Source organism: Thamnophis elegans, chromosome 13, assembly GCF_009769535.1.
Source record: "Thamnophis elegans isolate rThaEle1 chromosome 13, rThaEle1.pri, whole genome shotgun sequence".
Classification (NCBI taxonomy): Eukaryota; Metazoa; Chordata; class Lepidosauria; order Squamata; family Colubridae; genus Thamnophis; species Thamnophis elegans.
This window is the reverse complement of record NC_045553.1, coordinates 45,290,131-45,308,793: the sequence shown is the minus strand read 5'-3', so window position 1 is coordinate 45,308,793 and position 18,663 is coordinate 45,290,131. Positions and strand designations below refer to the sequence as shown.

Sequence of the window (18,663 nt, the reverse complement as noted above, 5' to 3'; positions counted from 1 at the left end):
CATTTGTCGGTGAACCACTTGCTCATGCAGATTAAAGCAGGAACAAGAAGGGTTGCGTGCCCTACCACAATTATTTATGTTGTGCTTTATAAGGTGCGGCCATTGGCTTAGGGTTGCCCATGAAGTCAACCCTTCTGGGTGTATTATGAATTTAACAGAGGCTAAATATTATTGCTAAGTATTTGCACAATTAGTGTGGTTTGGTGCTTGCTTGCATGATTATGTCTTTCATCTAGGGGAGACATGATAGCAGTGTTCCAATATCTCAGAGGTTGCCACAAAGAAGAGGGAGTCAAGCTATTCTCCAATGGCACCTGAGGGTAGAGCAAGAAGCAATGGGTGGAATCTAATCAAGGAGAGAAGCAACTTAGAACTAAGGAGGAATTTCCTGACAGTGAGAACAATTAATCAGTGGAACAACTTGCCTCCAGAGGTTGTGAATGCCCCAACACTGGAAGTCTTTAAGAAGATGCCGGATAGCCATTTGTCTGAAATGGTATAGGGTTTCCTGCCTAGGCAGAGGGTTGGACTAGAAGACCTCCAAGGTCCCTTCCAACTTTGCTATTGTATATTGTATATCTGCCTCCAGGTCTGCTCCTCCAATGAATATTTAAACATTTATCTTTTCCCTCCAGAATGATATCTATTGGAATGATTGGTCGCAGCTGAGCATTTTCAGAGCCTCCAAGCACAACGGAGCCAGAATGGAGACCTTGGTTGACCATCTCAATAGCGTGATGGACATGAAAATCTTCTACCATGGAAAGACTGCAGGTATTTATTGGTCCATTGCTCTTACTTCTCTGATAACATCTCCTGTCAGGGTTCCAAATAGCATCCAAAATTAAATCAGAGTCCAAGGCAAAGTATTGCTCAAAGTTCCAATTGATGAAGAGAGCCATGTTGGCGCCTCTGGGAAAACCCGAATCTGAAAGCTTCCCTCATCTAGTTGAAAGTTCAAGATCTTGCCACCACACCCACCAGTCCATCACATGGTCCAATCTCCCACTGCCATGCTGGCAGCTTCCACCCATTCAGTTCCAGTCAGATGCAGAGGTGCAGAGACAAAGGATGACCTTGGCTTTCTAGAAAGAATATTGTTATGGCTACATAGCATCTATTCCTTACAATCCCCGCCCTCCCATTTCCCCACAATAGAAAAGACATAGTAGAATAATAGAAAGTGTGGCAGGCCAAAGATCCAAAAGGAATATGGCTGTAGGCCTGACATCTCTCTTGAAATAGCTTTCCCTGTTTCCTTGAGCCGAGGTGGCTCAGTGGTTAGAGTGCAGCACTGCAGGCCACTTCAGCTGACTGCTATCTGCAGTTCGGCGGTTCAAATCTCACCGGCTCAAGGTTGACTCAGCCTTCCATCCTTCCGAGATGGGTGAAATGAGGACCCAGACTGTTGGGGGCGATATGCTGACTCTGTAAACCGCTTAGAGAGGGCTGAAAGCCCTATGAAGCGGTATATAAGTCTAACTGCTATTGCTATTGCTATTCTCGGATGAAAAGCGAAGCGTTTTCCAAAAACAGCAACAACCAGGAAATCCAGTTTTGGAAAAACGACTTTGGGGGCATCTGGAAGGCAACTACTTCTCCTGAAGTTTCATGATGTACGTTTCCGGTTCACAAAGTACTTTCTTCCTCCTTCTCTCCTCTGGGCAGGGAAGAACTCCTGCGCCGACAAGCCATGCAGCCTGCTGTGTCTGCCCAGGGCTAATAGTAACTACACTTGTCGATGCCCTGATGGGGTCTCCAGCCATGTGCTCCCATCGGGGGAGATGCGATGCGACTGTCCAGCCAACTATCACCTGAAGAACGGCACCTGCGTGAAAGAAGGTAAAGGATATACCTGGGTGCTAGAGGGTCACATAGCATCTCAATTGGGATTTTATTATATTTAATTTGCTAAACAAATTTATGCGGACACCCAGTTGATACATAGATGGCCAAAGGATTTGAGTTTCCTCTTCAGGATCTGGCCTTCTAAAGAGCAGTCAGGGTTGATCTCCTCTAGGACTGACCAGTTGGATGGCCTTGCAGTCCAAGGGACTCGCAGAAGTCTTCTCCAGCACCAGAGTTCAAAGGCTTCCATTCTTTGGCGCTCAGCCTTCCTTATGGTCCAACCTTCACAGCCATCCATTGCAATTGGGAAAACCATCACCTTGACTATGCACACTTTTGTTGGCAGGGTGATGTCTCTGCTTTTTAGTCTGCTGTCTAGATTTGCCACAGCAACTCTTAATTTTAGCTGGCTGGAGAATTCTAGGAGTTGCAGTCCACCCATCTTAAAATGGTCAAGATTGAGAAACATTGTTATGGATTCATCATCTTTGAGAACTGCTATGAAGCTTCTTCACCATAAAGGCTGTTTTGCTGGAATCTTTCTCGCTGGGAACTGAGATGGGTGGGTTCATTAAATTCAGCTTGTCATTTTTTCCTTTTTAACGGCTGTTGATTATTTGTACTGGTTTCCTCCTCTGCCTCTCTCCAATGCCACCGACATCCAGAAAACACCTGTCTCTCCAACCAGTACAGATGCTCAAATGGGAATTGCATTAACAACATCTGGAAGTGTGACAATGACAACGATTGTGGGGACATGAGCGATGAAAAGAACTGCCGTAAGTCATGCAGATACCTGGGGGGATGGGGTGGAGGGGGCAAGGGAGAGTTTGCTTATGTGAATGATCAAAGAATCTTGGAGAAATCTTGACACGCAACACATCAACAGTGAGGAAAAGGTTAAGGGTATTCTGACCTAGGCTTCCCAAGGGGCTATTCATCCACCTGTGACCTTACTCCCAAGTCGACCCCTGTTCTTTAGCTGTTCCCTTCGTCTGGCAACTCTGCGCATGCGCACACTGGGAACAGGCTCCAGCTGTTCCTCTGCCTCACCGATGTCTGACTCTGAAGGCAGCTGATAACTGGCATACGGTTCTGGCCCCCTCTCTGCCTCGGACACAGAGCCTTCATCAGAGCCTTCCCCAGATTCCAGGACTGGCCCATCTTCCTCCCCAACTTCCTCACTGTCCGAATCGGCTACCAGCTCTGCTGGTGGGCCACAACAAAGGGTCCTTTTGATTAGGGTGGGATAAGGAGGAATTTCCTGACAGGGAGAACAATTAATCAATGGAACAGATTCTCTCCCAGAGTTGGCTGCTCCATTGCTGGAGGTTTTCAAGAAAAGATGAGTCTAGGATGATAAAAAGGACTCTTGCCCTGGGCAAGAGATGGTTGGACTAGAAGACCTCCAAGCTCCCTTCCAGCCCTGTGATTCTAAATTTGGAGAGAGCTTTTCTCTTCTTAAAAGATGAAACGTGGCCCTCTCTATCTTCTATTTTTAAAGTTAGTCTGTCCATTTCAGCACAGTCTAAAATTTTTCGAATCACATCTTCGTCTGATGGGGTATTGTCATTTTTCCAGTATTTTGCAAGTATGATCCTTGTTGCTGTTAGTATATGTAAAACTAAATATGTGGTCCCTTTATCATAACCCAATGGCGTTATGCCCAACAAACATATTTCCGGTTCCAGATCTATATTCTGTTGAACAATCTTTTCCAGCCAGTTATGTATTTTTCTCCCAATATTTCTTTGCTTTAATGCACATCCACCACATATGATAGTAGGTGCCCGAGGACTGCTTGCATTTCCAGCATTTGGCAGGCAGACACAGAATATTGTTTGATTTGGAATAGATTTTATGAGTAGTTAGAGACAAGAGATAGAAAATTAGAGAAAGACTATGAATGTTTGCATTAAAAATAGTGATGGTTTATAACTTCAATCATTACGAGTAACAAAAACGTAAATCAGCCAAAAGTAAAAAGAAACTTAGTTAAAACTACTTTGTTATAGCATTGTTATTTTCATTAGTACATATTATTATTACTATTATTAATTTAGGGGTTAATATTTATTAACTATTTTTTCCTCTGGTCTTTCTTTTCTTCAAATGGTACACACCGACAATAGACTGTATTCAAAAAAATGCTTTGAATAAAACTCTTTTTTTAAAAAAAAGATGAAACCAGGCCCTGAAGCTTCTGCAAAGTTTAAGCTTCACATTTCGTCTTCCAACCCTTTCCTCCATTATCACACCATACGCTGGTTCTACCGAAACTATCTAAGGTGGCTCTGAAATGAGTCCTGATGGGATGGCTTGAATGTTTTTGGTGCTGTTGACGTCACAATGTGAGATATGGATGATGTTAGAAGGCCTCTTTTTCTTTGTGTGATAACAGCAACGACGGTGTGTGATCCTGACACCCAATTCCGTTGCCACGAATCAGGGACCTGCGTCCCCCTGTCCTACAAGTGTGATCTGGAGGATGATTGTGGAGACAGTAGCGACGAGAGCCACTGTGGTAAGCTCAGGAGAAGATCTCTGGGCCTTTTGACGTGTCTCAAATGTCTCTCTGTTGCCCTGGATACCGAAAGACCATTGCATAGAGGCCTGACCTTCCACCTAGCATGCTGGGGAATTATAGTTTGGCAGTTAGTGCTTCCATAGGAAACAAGCAAGAAGAACCTTGTCCAAAACGTGACCCATTTGTAAACTCAGGATGTGACTCCTGCCATGTGGATTTTATATCTGACTAGCTGATAACCCGGCGTAGCCCGGGTATGTATTTATCCCAAACCTGTATTAGAGGAAGCCCCCTTGTGGAGTACTGCAAAGCTGTTAACAATGGCAACTGTGCTGTACACTTGAAGCCATTTTAAGGCACAACAGGATGTATCTTAACAGAACACACTATCACTGTCAAAACCACTGTGACTTGACACTATAGATATAATTCAGTCCTTTTCATTTTAGCGGTCCAGGTGTTCCAGAGTTATGCTGGAACACACCCACACACAGACACACCCACACCCTATGGGGTGTTAGGTGTGTCTTACTCCCACAGTATTTGTTTCCAGAGAGTAAGTCATCTGTGCACCAAGTTTGGTTGAAACTGCTCGAGACGTTCCAGTGTTATACTGGAACATACACACACACACACACAGCCATAGATAGATAGATAGATAGATAGATAGATAGATAGATAGATAGATAGATAGATAGATAGATAGATAGATAGATAGATAGATAGATAGATAGATAGATAGATAGATAGATATGATATAGATTTAGTGATACTGTCCCTTGGGTGGACACCAAACATCTGGGCAAGGGGGAAGGCTTGTGCAATGTGAAGAAAAGAAGATGGGCCTCAGCCTATTTTGCAGAGAGAGCCACCTCATCTGGCATTTCTCTCCACCAGTGAGGACTTGTGACGTGTTGCCTCAGCGGAACTGCGTCCTTTTTTGCAGAAAGGAGATTGTTCCAGAAAGTATGTTGGGATGGGATGGAATAGGAGGAGGGATCGAAGAGCAAATGAGTGGGTCCTTCCTTCAGACTCAGCCATAATCTTTGGTTTCCAGTTCCGTACAACGAGTTAACCTATGGTTTCATTCAATTTGCCATGATTTATACAAACCATGGTGCATCATGCGAGGCCCAGTTAGAGTCAGCCTGTTGGGATAGTGAGATATAATCTGAGTTTCCACTTGCACCATTTTGTCCTGCCGTTTCCAGAAGCCCACCAGTGTCAGAATGACGAGTTCAGCTGCAATTCGGGGATGTGTATCCGTCTCTCATGGAAATGCGATGGTGACAATGACTGTCGGGATTGGTCGGATGAAGCAAACTGCACAGGTGAGCATCCTTTCTCTTTGTCTTTGTCTCTCTGTCTCTGTCCCTCTCTGTCTCTTTTCTCTTTTTCTCTCTCTCATCTCTCTTTCCCTCTCTCATTTCTCTTGCTTGCTCATCTCTTCCCTATCTCTCTCATCTCTCTCTTTCTCATCTCTCTTTCTGTCTCATCTCTCTTTTCTCTCATTTCTCTCTTTCTCTCTTTTCTCTCTCTTTCATCTCTCTCTTTTCTCTCTCTTTCTCTCTCTCTTTCTCATCTCTCACTTTCTCTTTCTCATCTCTCTTTCTGTCTCATCTCTCTTTTCTCTCATTTCTCTCTTTCTCTCTTTTCTCTCTCTTTCATCTCTCTCTTTTCTCTCTCTTTCTCTCTCTCTTTCTCATCTCTCATCTCTCTCTTTCTCATCTCTCTTTCTGTCTCATCTCTCTTTTCTCTCATTTCTCTCTTTCTCTCTTTTCTCTCTCTTTCATCTCTCTCTTTTCTCTCTCTTTCTCTCTCTCTTTCTCATCTCTCACTTTCTCTTTCTCATCTCTCTTTCTGTCTCATCTCTCTTTTCTCTCATTTCTCTCTTTCTCTCTTTTCTCTCTCTTTCATCTCTCTCTCTCTCTCTCTCTCCCTCCCTCCCTCCCTCCCTCCCTCCCTCTCTCTCTCTCTCTTAGTAGGAGTTGCTCTTCAGTAGACAACATCTGGTGCAAATATAAACAACTTCCTTGGAATTTGCTTTATAATACAGGATACACCTGGTGTTATAATGTGGGATGCATCTCGTTTCATTAAAACATTGTGCAGCTAGTTTTACAGCTCGAGGCATAGAGGTGTGCTTTCCTATTGTGCTGTTATCGATTTGATAGCAGTACTGCAGAACATCAAAAATGACAGCCTGGCTTAGTTTATGTATTTTATTTATGTATTTATTTGTATACTGTATAAGGTGGCTCAATGGCTAAGATGCTAAGCTTGTCAATCAGAAAAGTCGGCAGTTCGGCGGTTCGAATCCCTAGCGCTGCGTAACAGAGTGAGCTCCCGTTACTTGTCTCAGCTTCTGCCAACCGAGCAGTTCGAAAGAACATAGAAAATGCAAGTAGAAAAATAGGAACCACCTTTGGTGGGAAGGCAACAGAGTTCCGTGCACCTTCTGTGTTTAGTCATGCCGGCCACATGGCCACGGAGACGTCTTTGGACAGTGCTGGCTCTTCAGCATTGAAACGGAAATCAGCATCGCCTCCTAGAGTTGGGAACGACTAGCACATATGTGTGAGGGGAACTTTTACCTTGTGTACTGCTTTTATTGTTTTTGAAAAATAATGGAAGGCAGCGAATATATACAACACACTTTCTTCCTTTTATTTACCTCCCAATAATGGCAAACAGATGGGCTGTCTCGAAGTTTAGTTTCGTTTACTTTATTGTCATTGCACATCATAGAATAAAATTAAATGCCAATATTCAGTGTACATTATACATAAAAAATAAATAAAACACAAACACACATCCTTCGCATGCTATATAATTGAAATTGAATATTAATATTGCACTATACCATATAGTTTAAGTGCCCTGGGATAGAAGCTGTTTTTCAGCCTATTTGTCCTGTACCGTCTGCCAGATGGTAATAGTTAAAAAAAAGTGGTGCCCAGGATGAGATGGATCTTTGAGAATGTTTTGAACTTTCTTAAGGCAGCGGGAGCTATAAAGCTCTTCTGAAGAGGGGGAGAGGGCAGCCAATCATCCTCTGGGCAATGACATTGACCCTCTGGAGCGCTGTCCTATCTGCCACTGGGCAATTGGCAAACTAGACACAGGTGCAATAAGTTAAAATACCCTCTATGGTGCAGCGGTAGAAGGTCACCAGCAGTTTTCCATTCAGTTGTTGTTTCCTGAGAAGAAATTCACAGGGCTTGCCAATTAGAGCCCTGTGATGTCACATTTTATGGCCCACTCTTGTTCACCTGCCAGATCTGACAGTTTCTAAAATAGACCAATCTGTAGTCATGTTGCATGAACATCCTTGTGCCGATTTCTCTTTTGCCTGGATAAGAAGCCCTTCCAACCCAGCTTGATTTTATAATCTTATATTCTTAAGATCTGACTTGAAATGACTCTGGAGTTATTTTTAAAAGGGTTCCTCTCTCACCTCTGCAGGTTGAAGTATGGATGCTTCCTGGAAAATAATTACTTTTCACAGTGAATACTTAATAGAATATCACCTCCAGAAGTGCATAGCAGCTTAGAAAGTTATAGAAACACCTCAACCTCTCATGCTGGCACAAGGAGCAGAGAACCTAGCTGGGATGGTCAACTCAATTTTCCTTCCTGATAAAAACACGTCTCATATATATTACCGTATTTTTCGGAATATAAGACACACCTTTTTTCCCTAAAAAAAAAAAGAGGGTGAAAACCTGGGTGTGTCTTATACACTGAATACAGTATTTTTGGCCTACCGAAACCCCGCCCCCTTTGCAAAAATGGACCTGCAGAGGATTTGGGAGGCTTGCAAAGTGTTCCTAAGAGCTGGGGAGAGCAAAAACGAGCAAAAAACGGGCCGGTTTTGCTCGTTTTTGCTCCACCCCAGCCCCCAGGAGCACTCTAAGAGTCTGCTTGCCCTCCTAATTTTTTTTTCTTTTTTGCAGAAAATGAGGCGTGCAGAGGGTTTGAGACTCCTGCAGAGTGCAAAAAAAATATTTTTTTAAAATTTACCTCTTCAAAATCTGGGTGCATCTTATACTCTCAGTGTGTCTTATTGTCCGAAAAATACGGTATATAATCAGACTAAGAGGGAACTTCCAGAACTTTTTTTAAAAAAACAACAACAACCCAGGGACGTTTATATTGTACTCAAAGCTACTCTATTTTTGTACTTGCAGAAAAATCTGAGGTTCTTTTAAGGCAATGGTGTTCAACCTTGGCATTTTTAAGACATGTGGACTTCAATTCCCAGAATTCCCCAGCTTAAAGTTGCTGAGATTGGACACCCTTGCTTTAAGGTTTATAGGGCTACATTCAGCAGTGAAACCCTCTGAAGTCTGCTACCGGTTCGGTAGCTGCGCTTTGCACGCATGCTCACCTGAGGCGTGCCCGCGCAGTGCTAAAAAAGGAACATTTTGAAGTCTTCCGAGTCTGCAGAGTTAAGTAGAACAGCAAGGGGGGGATGGATCCTGTGTGCCACGCGATTTAGATTAGCTAGAAAGCAGGAAATCCGATGATTCTAGCTAATACAAATTGTGCGTTGCAGCTGATTGTTGGCCGGCTGATTGTTGGAAATACTGGCTCGCCCAAACCGGTAGCACAGTGTTTCCCAAACTTGGCAACTTAAAGATGTCCGGACTTCAACTCCCAGAATTCCCCAGCCAGCATTCGCTGGCTGGGGAATTCTGGGAGTTGAAGTCCGGACATCTTCAAGTTGCCAAGTTTGGGAAACACTGCGGTAGCATTTCACATCTGACGACATTCCTATTAAAAAGGGGAAAAAAAAGAGAGAAACAGAAACAATATGACTCTTTAAAATCACATTTTGGGGGTTAAAAAAACGGGGGTTCATAAAAATACAGCGGGTTGTGAAAAAGCCCAGCAATATATTTCATTTATTAGAATTGCATAATGTTATTTAAAAAAAAAAAAAAAAAATCACCCCATCCATTGATGCTGAGCGGCGAGGGACCGGACCTTCTTTTCTTTGCAAAAGGCATCAGTTTGTGGTGGAATTTACAGCCACAAATACGTTTGGACGGTTGGTTTGAGGAGAAGGTTTGGGCAAGCGGAGAAAGAATAGTTTGCCAAGAGCTATTTGCACTTTTAGCAAGGATCAAAGCCAACTTAGTAAGCTCTGGGACAGGGAACGGCTGTCTCTTTCCAGCTGTGAATTTTTTTAAGGCTGATCCTGCCTGACAGGCTGAGAGGGTCAGCTTGACCTGATCCAATACAGCAGTGTGTGTGTGTGTGTGTGTGTCTGTCTGTGTAGGAAGCAGTATGCTCTATGCTCCCTTCAATATTTGGGCAGACCAGGTACTTTGACAAAAGGAAAAAAATAAACACTTCATCCCTCTCCTGGCTCAGCTGATAAAGGGAGGAGAACTTGTGACTTAGAGTTGTGTATTCTTGTTACCCAACAATGTGAAGGACGGTCATTTCAGCGCTTAAGACAGCTCAGCAATGCCCGTTTCAATGTTCTTTCTCCAGACTGCTGGTGGCCTAAAATTATATTTAGCTTGGTTGCAATTCACACAACAGATTACCCCGGGCGACTGAATTAACTCCTTTCCTAAGCCTGCTGTTGGGCTGGACAACTGATTTCTAGCTTGCCAGGGTCACTGGAGATTGTGTGTAGCCTGAAGGGGGTTGTTACCTTGATTTTCACATTCTCCCCTCCCCTTCCTTCCTTCCTTCCTTCCTTCCTTCCTTCCTTCCTTCCTTTCCTGCTTTGGTCCCTGCATGCTGGTAAGTCGACACTGATGAGATTACCTGGTTGGGTAATGAAACATCTGCAGGGCAACAAAGAAGCTCAGAGAGCACCAAGAATCCTGTAGTAAGTCAACAGTCTGCATTGTGTGTGTGTGTGTGTGTTTTTTAGCTGTTCATCACACTTGTGAAGCCTCCAGTTTCCGCTGCCAAAACGGGCACTGCATCCCCCAAAGATGGGCTTGTGATGGAGACACCGATTGTCAAGATGGAACGGATGAAGACCCCATCAATTGTGGTAATGGGTTTTCTAGATACAGGCAAAGTCTCTTTCACTCTGACTTTCAACTTTCTCTTAACATGGACCGCGGTCAAACATCTCTTAGTAAGCTCGATTAACTCATCAGAAAGTCTAGAACAAGGGTTGGCAACCTTAAACACTCAAAGAGCCACAAAGGTCCTAACTGGGAGCCCCCCGTTCAATTATGGAGCCGACCGGAAATCCGGTTTCCCCACCATAGAGTCTCCTCCTAGTGTGGCCTCCTTTTTCCTCTTACCTGTCCTAACTGAAAGCCCTATCAATTGTGGAGCTGAGCAGAAAACCCGCCCCTTGCCATAGAGTCTCTTCCTGGTGTGGCCTGCTTCCCCCACCCCCCAATCGGAAGCTCCTCTCAAAATTCTGGTCCCGACTGACAACAGGGAGCCGCAGCAGAGGGCTGAAAGAGCCACATGTGGCTCCAGAGCCACAAGTTGCTGACTCCTGGTCTAGAACTTTTAATAAGTTGCTTTATTATAACAAAGCCTAAGATGCTGTTACAAGAATTCCAGTGTCTCAAACGGGAGCACTATTTACACAATCAGTGTTCATATCTCTGTGTCCCAATGGCTAAAGACATTTCTCTTTTGGATAAGTAGGTGAGTCGGTTGGGAGAGGCAGTTTACATCTCTTTGTTGTTTAGATGGTAACCAGATCTGATATTCCAGACTTTTGACCATGTGGGAATATCTAAAAGGTTGAATCTTAGCAACGGGCCCAAAATTTGTTAATCGGAGACTTTCCATTGCTCATCGAAGCAACTTCATCAGTCACAATAAAAATTAGACGTAGACTCAGAGAGTTGTTGCAATGTTCCAACTCTTACCATATCAACTTCAGGGGTTTCTCCCCAAAATGTATGGTAATTTAGAATAGAATAGTAGAGTTGGAAAGGATCTTGGAGGTCTTCTAGTCCAACCTCCTGCTTAGGCAGCAAACCACTTCAGACAAATGGTTGTCCAATCTCTTCTTAAAGACTTCCAGTGTTGGAGCCTTCACAACTTGTGGAGGCAAGTTGTTCCACTAACTCATTGTTCTAACAGTCAGGAAATTTCTCCTTAGTTTTAAGTTGCTTCTCTCCTTGATTAGTCTCCACCCATTGCTTCTTGTTCTGCCCTCAGGTGCTTTGGAGAATAGTTTGACTCCCTCTTCTTTGTGGCAGCCCCTGAGATATTGGAACACTTCATATGTCAATGAAGATTCAATCATCCAGGCCAAAAATATCTAAAATGGTTAAATTATGGCAACTGGATCACAATTGGACCATTCTAAGGGTTCTCTGCCTATCTAATTTTTATTTTTACTGATGAAGTTGCTTGGATGAGCTGCAAAAGGTCTCAAATTAACAAATTTGGATGGTTGAGTCTTCATTGATCACGTCAGAACTCATTTTCACAGCCCACTCATCACCCTCTACCCAGTTCTTCACTCTTTAGTAATAGCAATAGTACTTAGCACTTATATACTGCTTCATAGTGCTTTACAGCCCTCTCTAAGGGGTTTATAGAGTCAGCATATTTTCGCCCAACAATCTGGGTCCCCATTTTACCCACCGCGGAAGGATGGAAGGCTGAGTCCACCTTGAGCTGCTGAGAATTGAACTGCTGGCAGTTGGCAGAATTAGCCTGCAATACTGCATTCTAACCACTGTGCCATCACAGCTGTTATAAGAGCAAGGAACGGTCAGATACACCTTTATCAGTGTCATCGTAGCAATAGCACTTAGATTTATATACCGCTTCACAATGCTTTTATAGCCCTCTCTAAGCGGTTTACAGAGTCAGCATATTTGCCCCCAACAGTCTGGGTCCCCATTTTACCCACCTTGGAAGGATGAAAGGATGAGTCAACCTTGAGCCGGTCAGGATTGAACTCCTAGAAATTGGCAGAATTAGCCTGCAATACTGCATTCTAATCACAGGAGGGAGGGAGGGAGGGATGGAGGGAGGAAAGAAGAAAGGAAGGAAGGAAATAGCAATAGCACTTAGACTTATATACCGCTTTACAGCCCTCTCTAAGCGGTTTACAGAGTCAGCATATTTGCCCCCCACAATTTGGGTCCTCCTTTTACCCACCTCGGAAGGACGGAAGGCTGAGTCAACCTTGAGCCAATCAGAATCAAACTCCTGGCAATTGGCAGAATTAGCCTGCAATACTGCATTCTAACCACAGGGAGGGAGGGAGGGAGGGAAGGAAGGAAGGAAGGAAGGAAGGAATTCTCATGTATTTAAAACTGAAGTTTGCTTTCTTTGTTTCCTTGTGGGATGGTTTGGCAGAGAAGAAATGCAATGGTTTCCAGTGCTCCACGGGGACGTGTATCCCTTCTAGCAAGCGATGCAACGGGGTGCAGGACTGCTCCGATGGCTCGGATGAACAACACTGTGGTGAGTGTAACTGGAGTGTAAAAATTATAGCCAGTGTGACGGTGGGGTTGCTGGGACACCCAAAAGGAAAGAAAGTCACAGAACTGCCCCGGAACTGGAGAACAATTTTTAATTAACATTTGCAATTGGTTACTTTGCTCTGCATGTACAGGTCCTCCTTCAACTTACAACCCATTAATTTAGGGACCGTTTTGAAATTACTATAGCACTGAAAAAAAATAACTCGTATTGCATTGACGACGGATGTACCATTCCCGTGGTCACATGATCAAAATCCCGGCATTTCGTGTCAGGGTTCCAAGTAACAGACCCAACGCAATCAAAACTCTAAAGCCAAGGGGCTTCTCAAAGTCCAATAATAGGTAAAAGTAAAGGTTCCCCTCACACATATGTGCTAGTCGTTCCTGACTCTAGGGGGCGGTGCTCATCTCCGTTTCAAAGCCGAAGAGCCAGTGCTGTCCAAAGACGTCTCCGTGGTCATGTGGGCGGCATGACTAACACTGAAGGCACACGGAATGCTGTTATCTTCCCACCAAAGGTGGTTCCTATTTTTCTACTTGCATTTTTACATGCTTTCTAACTGCTAGGTTGGCAGAAGCTGGGACAAATAACGGGAGCTCGCTCAGTTAGGCAGCACTAGGGATTCGAACCGCCAAACTGCCGACGTTTCTGATTGACAAGCTCAGTCTCTTAGCCACTGAGCCACTGCGCCCCAAATTTATTAGACTTGTCATATTGGCATATCTGGTTCTTTCCCCTAGTTCACATATCCATCACATAGTCTAATCCAGTCACCATCCAAACTCCAGTTGGTTTTAGTCCACACCTCCCCAACTCCTGGTGAGAACGTCCTTGCATCCCAGGGGAAAGAATTTTGTTTTGGCTACACATCCCCAGCTATCTCTGTCTCCCTCCTCCCGTGCCCACAGCTCTAGCCAGCCCTACTAGGGCAGCCCTGGAGATGCTCCAAAATGGCTTCAGGGTGGACACTTAGCAAATTGGGCAACAGAAATGTGGGTCTCACTTGTGATTGTGGGTGGGAAGTGGTAGCTCAGTGGCGAAGACGCTGAGCTTGTTGATCAGAAAGGTTGGCGGTTTGGCAGTTCGAACCCCTAGCGTAATGGAGTGAGCTCCGGTTACTTGTCTCAGCTTCTGCCAACCTAAATTAGAAAGCATGTAAAAATGCAAGTAGAAAAATAGGGACAATCTTTGGTGGGAAGGTAACAGCGTTCTGTGCGCCTTCAGCGTTGAGTCATGCCGGCCACAGGACCACAGAGACGTCTTTCGACAGCGCTGGCTCTTCAGCTTTGAAACGGAGATGAGCACCGCCCCCTAGAGTCGGGAATGACTAGCACGTTTGTGTGAAGGGAACCTTTACCTGTGATTGTGAGTCGAGGGCTAACTGTAAAACTTTCTTTTCCCAAAATGGTATCTGAAAAAGAAACTAGCCAAAAATAAGGAGAGAAATAAAGAGAGATGGGAAAGAGAAATTTGGGGGAAAGATACTCAAAAAATCTATCGAATCTATCTATCGAAAAGCGAGATGGGAAATACAGAAGAAAAGATATAAGACACATAAGAAGGAGAAAAAGGGAAAAGAAAATTTAGAAATAGGAGAATAAGTAGAATGATACGACTCAACAGAAAGAAGTATTGTAAACAAGGTAAAAATATGTTTTAAATTAGAATGTGTGAGAATTATATTAGGAAACCTAAAGCTGTTAGATAATTATGTTATGTTCATTATACAAAACTTGAAATCTGAAATTTGAAGATTCATATGGTTAAAGGGAAATAGATAGAAGAGGAATGATCAATTGTTTATTTGTAAAGAGAAAGAAAAATATATACTGTTTGTACATGTTAAAAAAGCTAGAAATTGGAAAATATGAGAAGAAAAGTAATACGGCTAAAATTGGAAACAATGGAAATATAATGTAAAATGAATTATGTTTCTTGGTGGGAATGTTGAAGGGGGAATTCAGACAGCACTGTTCACAAAAGAAGTTTTATTATGTAACCAAAATAAATAAAAAATTAAAAAAAACACCTCAAAACTTTCTTTCCCAACGCTTATCCTTCTTTCTTTCCTTCCCTCCAACCTCCCAACCTTGCTCTGATTTGCCACTCTGGAGAATCCCTCTGCACACACTACATGGATTTCATGTGCAAGAACCGGCAACAGTGCCTGCTGCGCTCCATGGTGTGCGACGGCACCTTGCACTGTCGCGACGGCTCGGACGAAGATCCCGCCTACGCCGGGTGTTGTAAGTCAAAGCGGGCTAGGAAAATTGGATTTCCGGAATCCGGGCATTTCCCTCCCCTAACAAGAGCTGGCTTCCTTGCAGCCCAGGATCCAGAATTCCATCGCACTTGTGACCAGTTCAGCTTCCAGTGTCAGAACGGTGTGTGTGTCAGCTTGGTGTGGAAATGTGACGGCACCGATGATTGCGGAGACTACTCGGACGAGGCCAACTGTGGTGAGTGGAGAATGTGCCGCTGGAAGGAAAGGAAGACACGGTAGGAGAGGGGAACGGGTGATGTCAAATATCCTGACCTCATTGTCCAAGCAAAAGTGGTGTGGTGGCCTAAAGGTTGCGCTCTCACCTCACAGTCAGGAGGCCGTGAGTTCGATCCTAGGTAGAAGCAGATATATTCTCAATGATAATATAACTGCTGAAAAAAAAACTCCTCATTGGCAACAGGAGAGGCATCTGGCCACTAAATACTCAGTTCCATTCAGTTGCCTAGACTCCACCTCACAAGGGATTATGGGGTCATTAAAAGAAGATAATGATGATTGTCCAAGTGACCTAATCTATATACTGGTAGTCCTTGACTTATAACAATTCATTTTGTGATGCTGACTGACTCCCATGCCTCCTCCTCCTCCACATCTGATTTGGCTGCTAGAAGGTCCGGCGGCCAACAGGCCACAACATAAGGTAGTGAAAACTGACGGGCATATTTCATCCTGGCTAGAAAACCCAACCGAAGCCCCCAGCTGTTCTCGGTATTACCAGTTCCAGTGTGACAACGGGCACTGCATCCCGAACCGATGGAAGTGCGATCAAGAAAATGACTGCGGAGATTGGTCGGATGAGAAGTCGTGCGGTGGTAAGAGCACGTCCTTTTTTCCAGTTGCTCAAAGTTGGTCCTCTGAGGTCCTGGAATCGGGAACTATGTTTTGTAGATGCAGACTAAAATCACATTTGTCTTTTGGCCGCCGCGTCACGCGAGTGACTTATATTTTGCTTTGTGTTTTTATTGGCATTTGGCATTTGTATGCCGCCCACTCCCTAGGGACTCTGGGCGGATTACAGACAACAAGGGAATATATAAAAATTAAAATAGAAATACAATTATTTAAAATTCCACAGCATACATACTACTTAAAGTGGGGCTGGATGCTAATCAACAGCCCCAGCCCTGCCGGAACAGCCAGGTCTTAGTGGCCTTACGGAAGGCCGGAAGAGTAGTGAGGGTCCGGATCTCAACGGGGAGATCATTCCATAGGGCCGGGGCAGCAACAGAGAAGGCCCTCCCCTGGGGGGTCGCCAGCCGACATTGACCGGCCGATGGTACCCGGAGGAGGCCCAATCTGTGTGATCTTATCGGTCTTTGGGAGGTAAATGGCAGGAGGCGGTCTCTCAGGTAGACAACGGTTGCAAAACCGTAAACAACGGTTCCATTCCACCGGTGAAATCTGTCGGGATCCTTTCCGATTTCACTTCTCTCCTTTGCAGTATTTGGCTTTGTTTCATTGCAAGTTTGATAAAAAAAGAAATCCCCTCCATCTCACCTTCTAAGTCAGAGGTCTTCAAACTTGTCCACCAGCATGAGGAATTCTGGGAGATGAAATCCACAAGCTGCCAAGTTTGGAGACCCCTGACCTAAGTCGTGAATAAATTTTCGGAAGCAGACGGGATCAGGATTGAATCTATTTGCTACCTTTCCCGGGCAGGTGAAGTACCTGCCTACTGATTGGTTATAGCCTTATCTTTTGAGAACATGCGGTCTATGCAAAGACCTTACTAGAAGCAAGGTTGTAAATTCGGCTACATAGAGGCCAGTTTTTTAGGATCTAAGTGCCATTTTATAAAACATCTTATAAAAGTTTTCTCTCAAATTTTGGGCTAGTGTAAATAAAGTAGCATTCTTGGCATCCACGTGGTCTCTCTTCCTTGACGGGCCCACCTTGAGGTTCTACTCTGAAGTTCTTCTGGTTGGAATCTAGGCGCTCCAGTCATCCCCAGCACCACGACGGTTCCTGCCACGTGTGGCTCAAATCACTTCCGGTGTAACAGTGGGACGTGCATCATGAACAGCTGGGTTTGCGATGGATACCGAGACTGTGCCGACGGATCCGACGAGGAGGCCTGCCCCACCGCACGTAAGGCGCCCTCCTCTTGCCCCTTTCACTGATTTCTAGACATTTTGGTGGGTTGGGCAAGAAGGGGAGAAAAGGACCTCACACCGCTGTGCAAACGACACAAGTCGTGTCATTCGTGGGCCTTGTGTTACACAACACGACACGTTATGTGGAAGCCAGATGGAGAAGACCTAAGAGCTGCCAGATGTTCAGGAAGGAATCACAGCAAAGCCAAACTCCCAGGAGATAATTAATTTGCTTCCTAGTGCCATCCCTTAGCAACCTGAAGCCACTGGAGATATGCTACATTCACTCATAATAATAAGACAGGTTTTCTTAGGAAGGGAGTTGAGGAACAAGCGTTAATGGCTCGGCTTATAAATCAAGTTTTTTATTTTATATTGTTTATACATATCAATATAGGGATGTGGCAGCTCAGTGGCTAAGACGCTGAACTTGTCGATCAGAAAGGTCGGCAGTTCGGCGGTTCAAATCCCTAGCGCCGCGTAACGGAGTGAGCTCCCGTTACTTGTCCCAGCTTCTGCCAACCTAGCAGTTCGAAAGCAGGAAAAAAATGCAAGTAGAAAAATAGGGACCACCTTTGGTGGGAAGGTAACAGCGTCCCGTGCGCCTTCGGGAGTTGAGTCATGCCAGCCACATGACCACGGAGACGTCTTCGGACAGTGCTGGCTCTTCGGCTTTAAAACGGAGATGAGCACCGCCTCCCCTAGAGTCAGGAACGACTAGCACATATGTGCGAGGGGGAACCTTTATCTTATTATTCAGCTCTTCGCATCTGTTTATATTAAAGTTCCATCCTTTCTTTCTTCCATTATTCAATATCTCAATATGCACTTCTGGTACCAATCTCAATCATGTAAGGCATGTAATTAATTAATTAATTAATTAATTAATTAATTAAGTTGCTTTCCAGTGCTATCAGTTAACCACCTGCAGCCACTGGAGGTATGCTACATTCACTCATAATAATAAGGCAGGATGTTGTTGTTTTTTTAGCAAGGGGGTTGAAGAGCAAACATTAATGGCCTGGTTGTGCATTAAGTCCATATGGATCCATTTGCATATTATACTGGGAGGAGGACAAGTAGGAGGAAGGAGAAGGAGGAAGAGTAGAACTGTGGGGGTCTTTTTTAGTCTCTGAGCTTGGTGTTTTTCTTGCAGAATTTCCATTACCCACCTAGGGAACATCTTCAGTGCTAGAAGAGGGTGAATATTTTTTTGTGGGGAGGGGGGGGAGAAAGAGGAGACCAGGTTCAGTATATCTCAGGGGCACCAAGTTTTGAAAAATTGTTAGGAGCCACTGCTAACTCATAGAGGACAATCCTGACTAAAGTCCCACGTAAAGTGGTTGAACTTCTTCAGACACGCCAAGGTTCTTATGCAGGACTAATTCCATAAAGGAATGATACGTGAACATCTCTGCTTTGGTTAGATGGGGAAGCCGTCGTTTCTGCCCAAGTAGCCAGCCCAGATG

General features: G+C 44.4%; 1 protein-coding gene across 2 annotated transcripts in view; it reads left to right on the top strand.

The window, feature by feature from the left end:
* SORL1 (sortilin related receptor 1) overlaps window positions 1–18,663 on the top strand; it is a 93,537-nt gene that overhangs the window by 53,989 nt on the left and 20,885 nt on the right. For both annotated transcript variants that reach the window (XM_032229188.1, XM_032229189.1), the window contains 11 exons: window positions 636–774; window positions 1,669–1,842; window positions 2,514–2,627; window positions 4,250–4,372; window positions 5,587–5,706; window positions 10,269–10,394; window positions 12,689–12,796; window positions 14,932–15,063; window positions 15,145–15,276; window positions 15,779–15,913; window positions 17,034–17,189. In XM_032229188.1, the coding sequence (XP_032085079.1) occupies window positions 636–774; window positions 1,669–1,842; window positions 2,514–2,627; window positions 4,250–4,372; window positions 5,587–5,706; window positions 10,269–10,394; window positions 12,689–12,796; window positions 14,932–15,063; window positions 15,145–15,276; window positions 15,779–15,913; window positions 17,034–17,189 (1,459 nt within the window). The remainder of the gene's footprint in view (window positions 1–635; window positions 775–1,668; window positions 1,843–2,513; window positions 2,628–4,249; window positions 4,373–5,586; window positions 5,707–10,268; window positions 10,395–12,688; window positions 12,797–14,931; window positions 15,064–15,144; window positions 15,277–15,778; window positions 15,914–17,033; window positions 17,190–18,663) is intronic.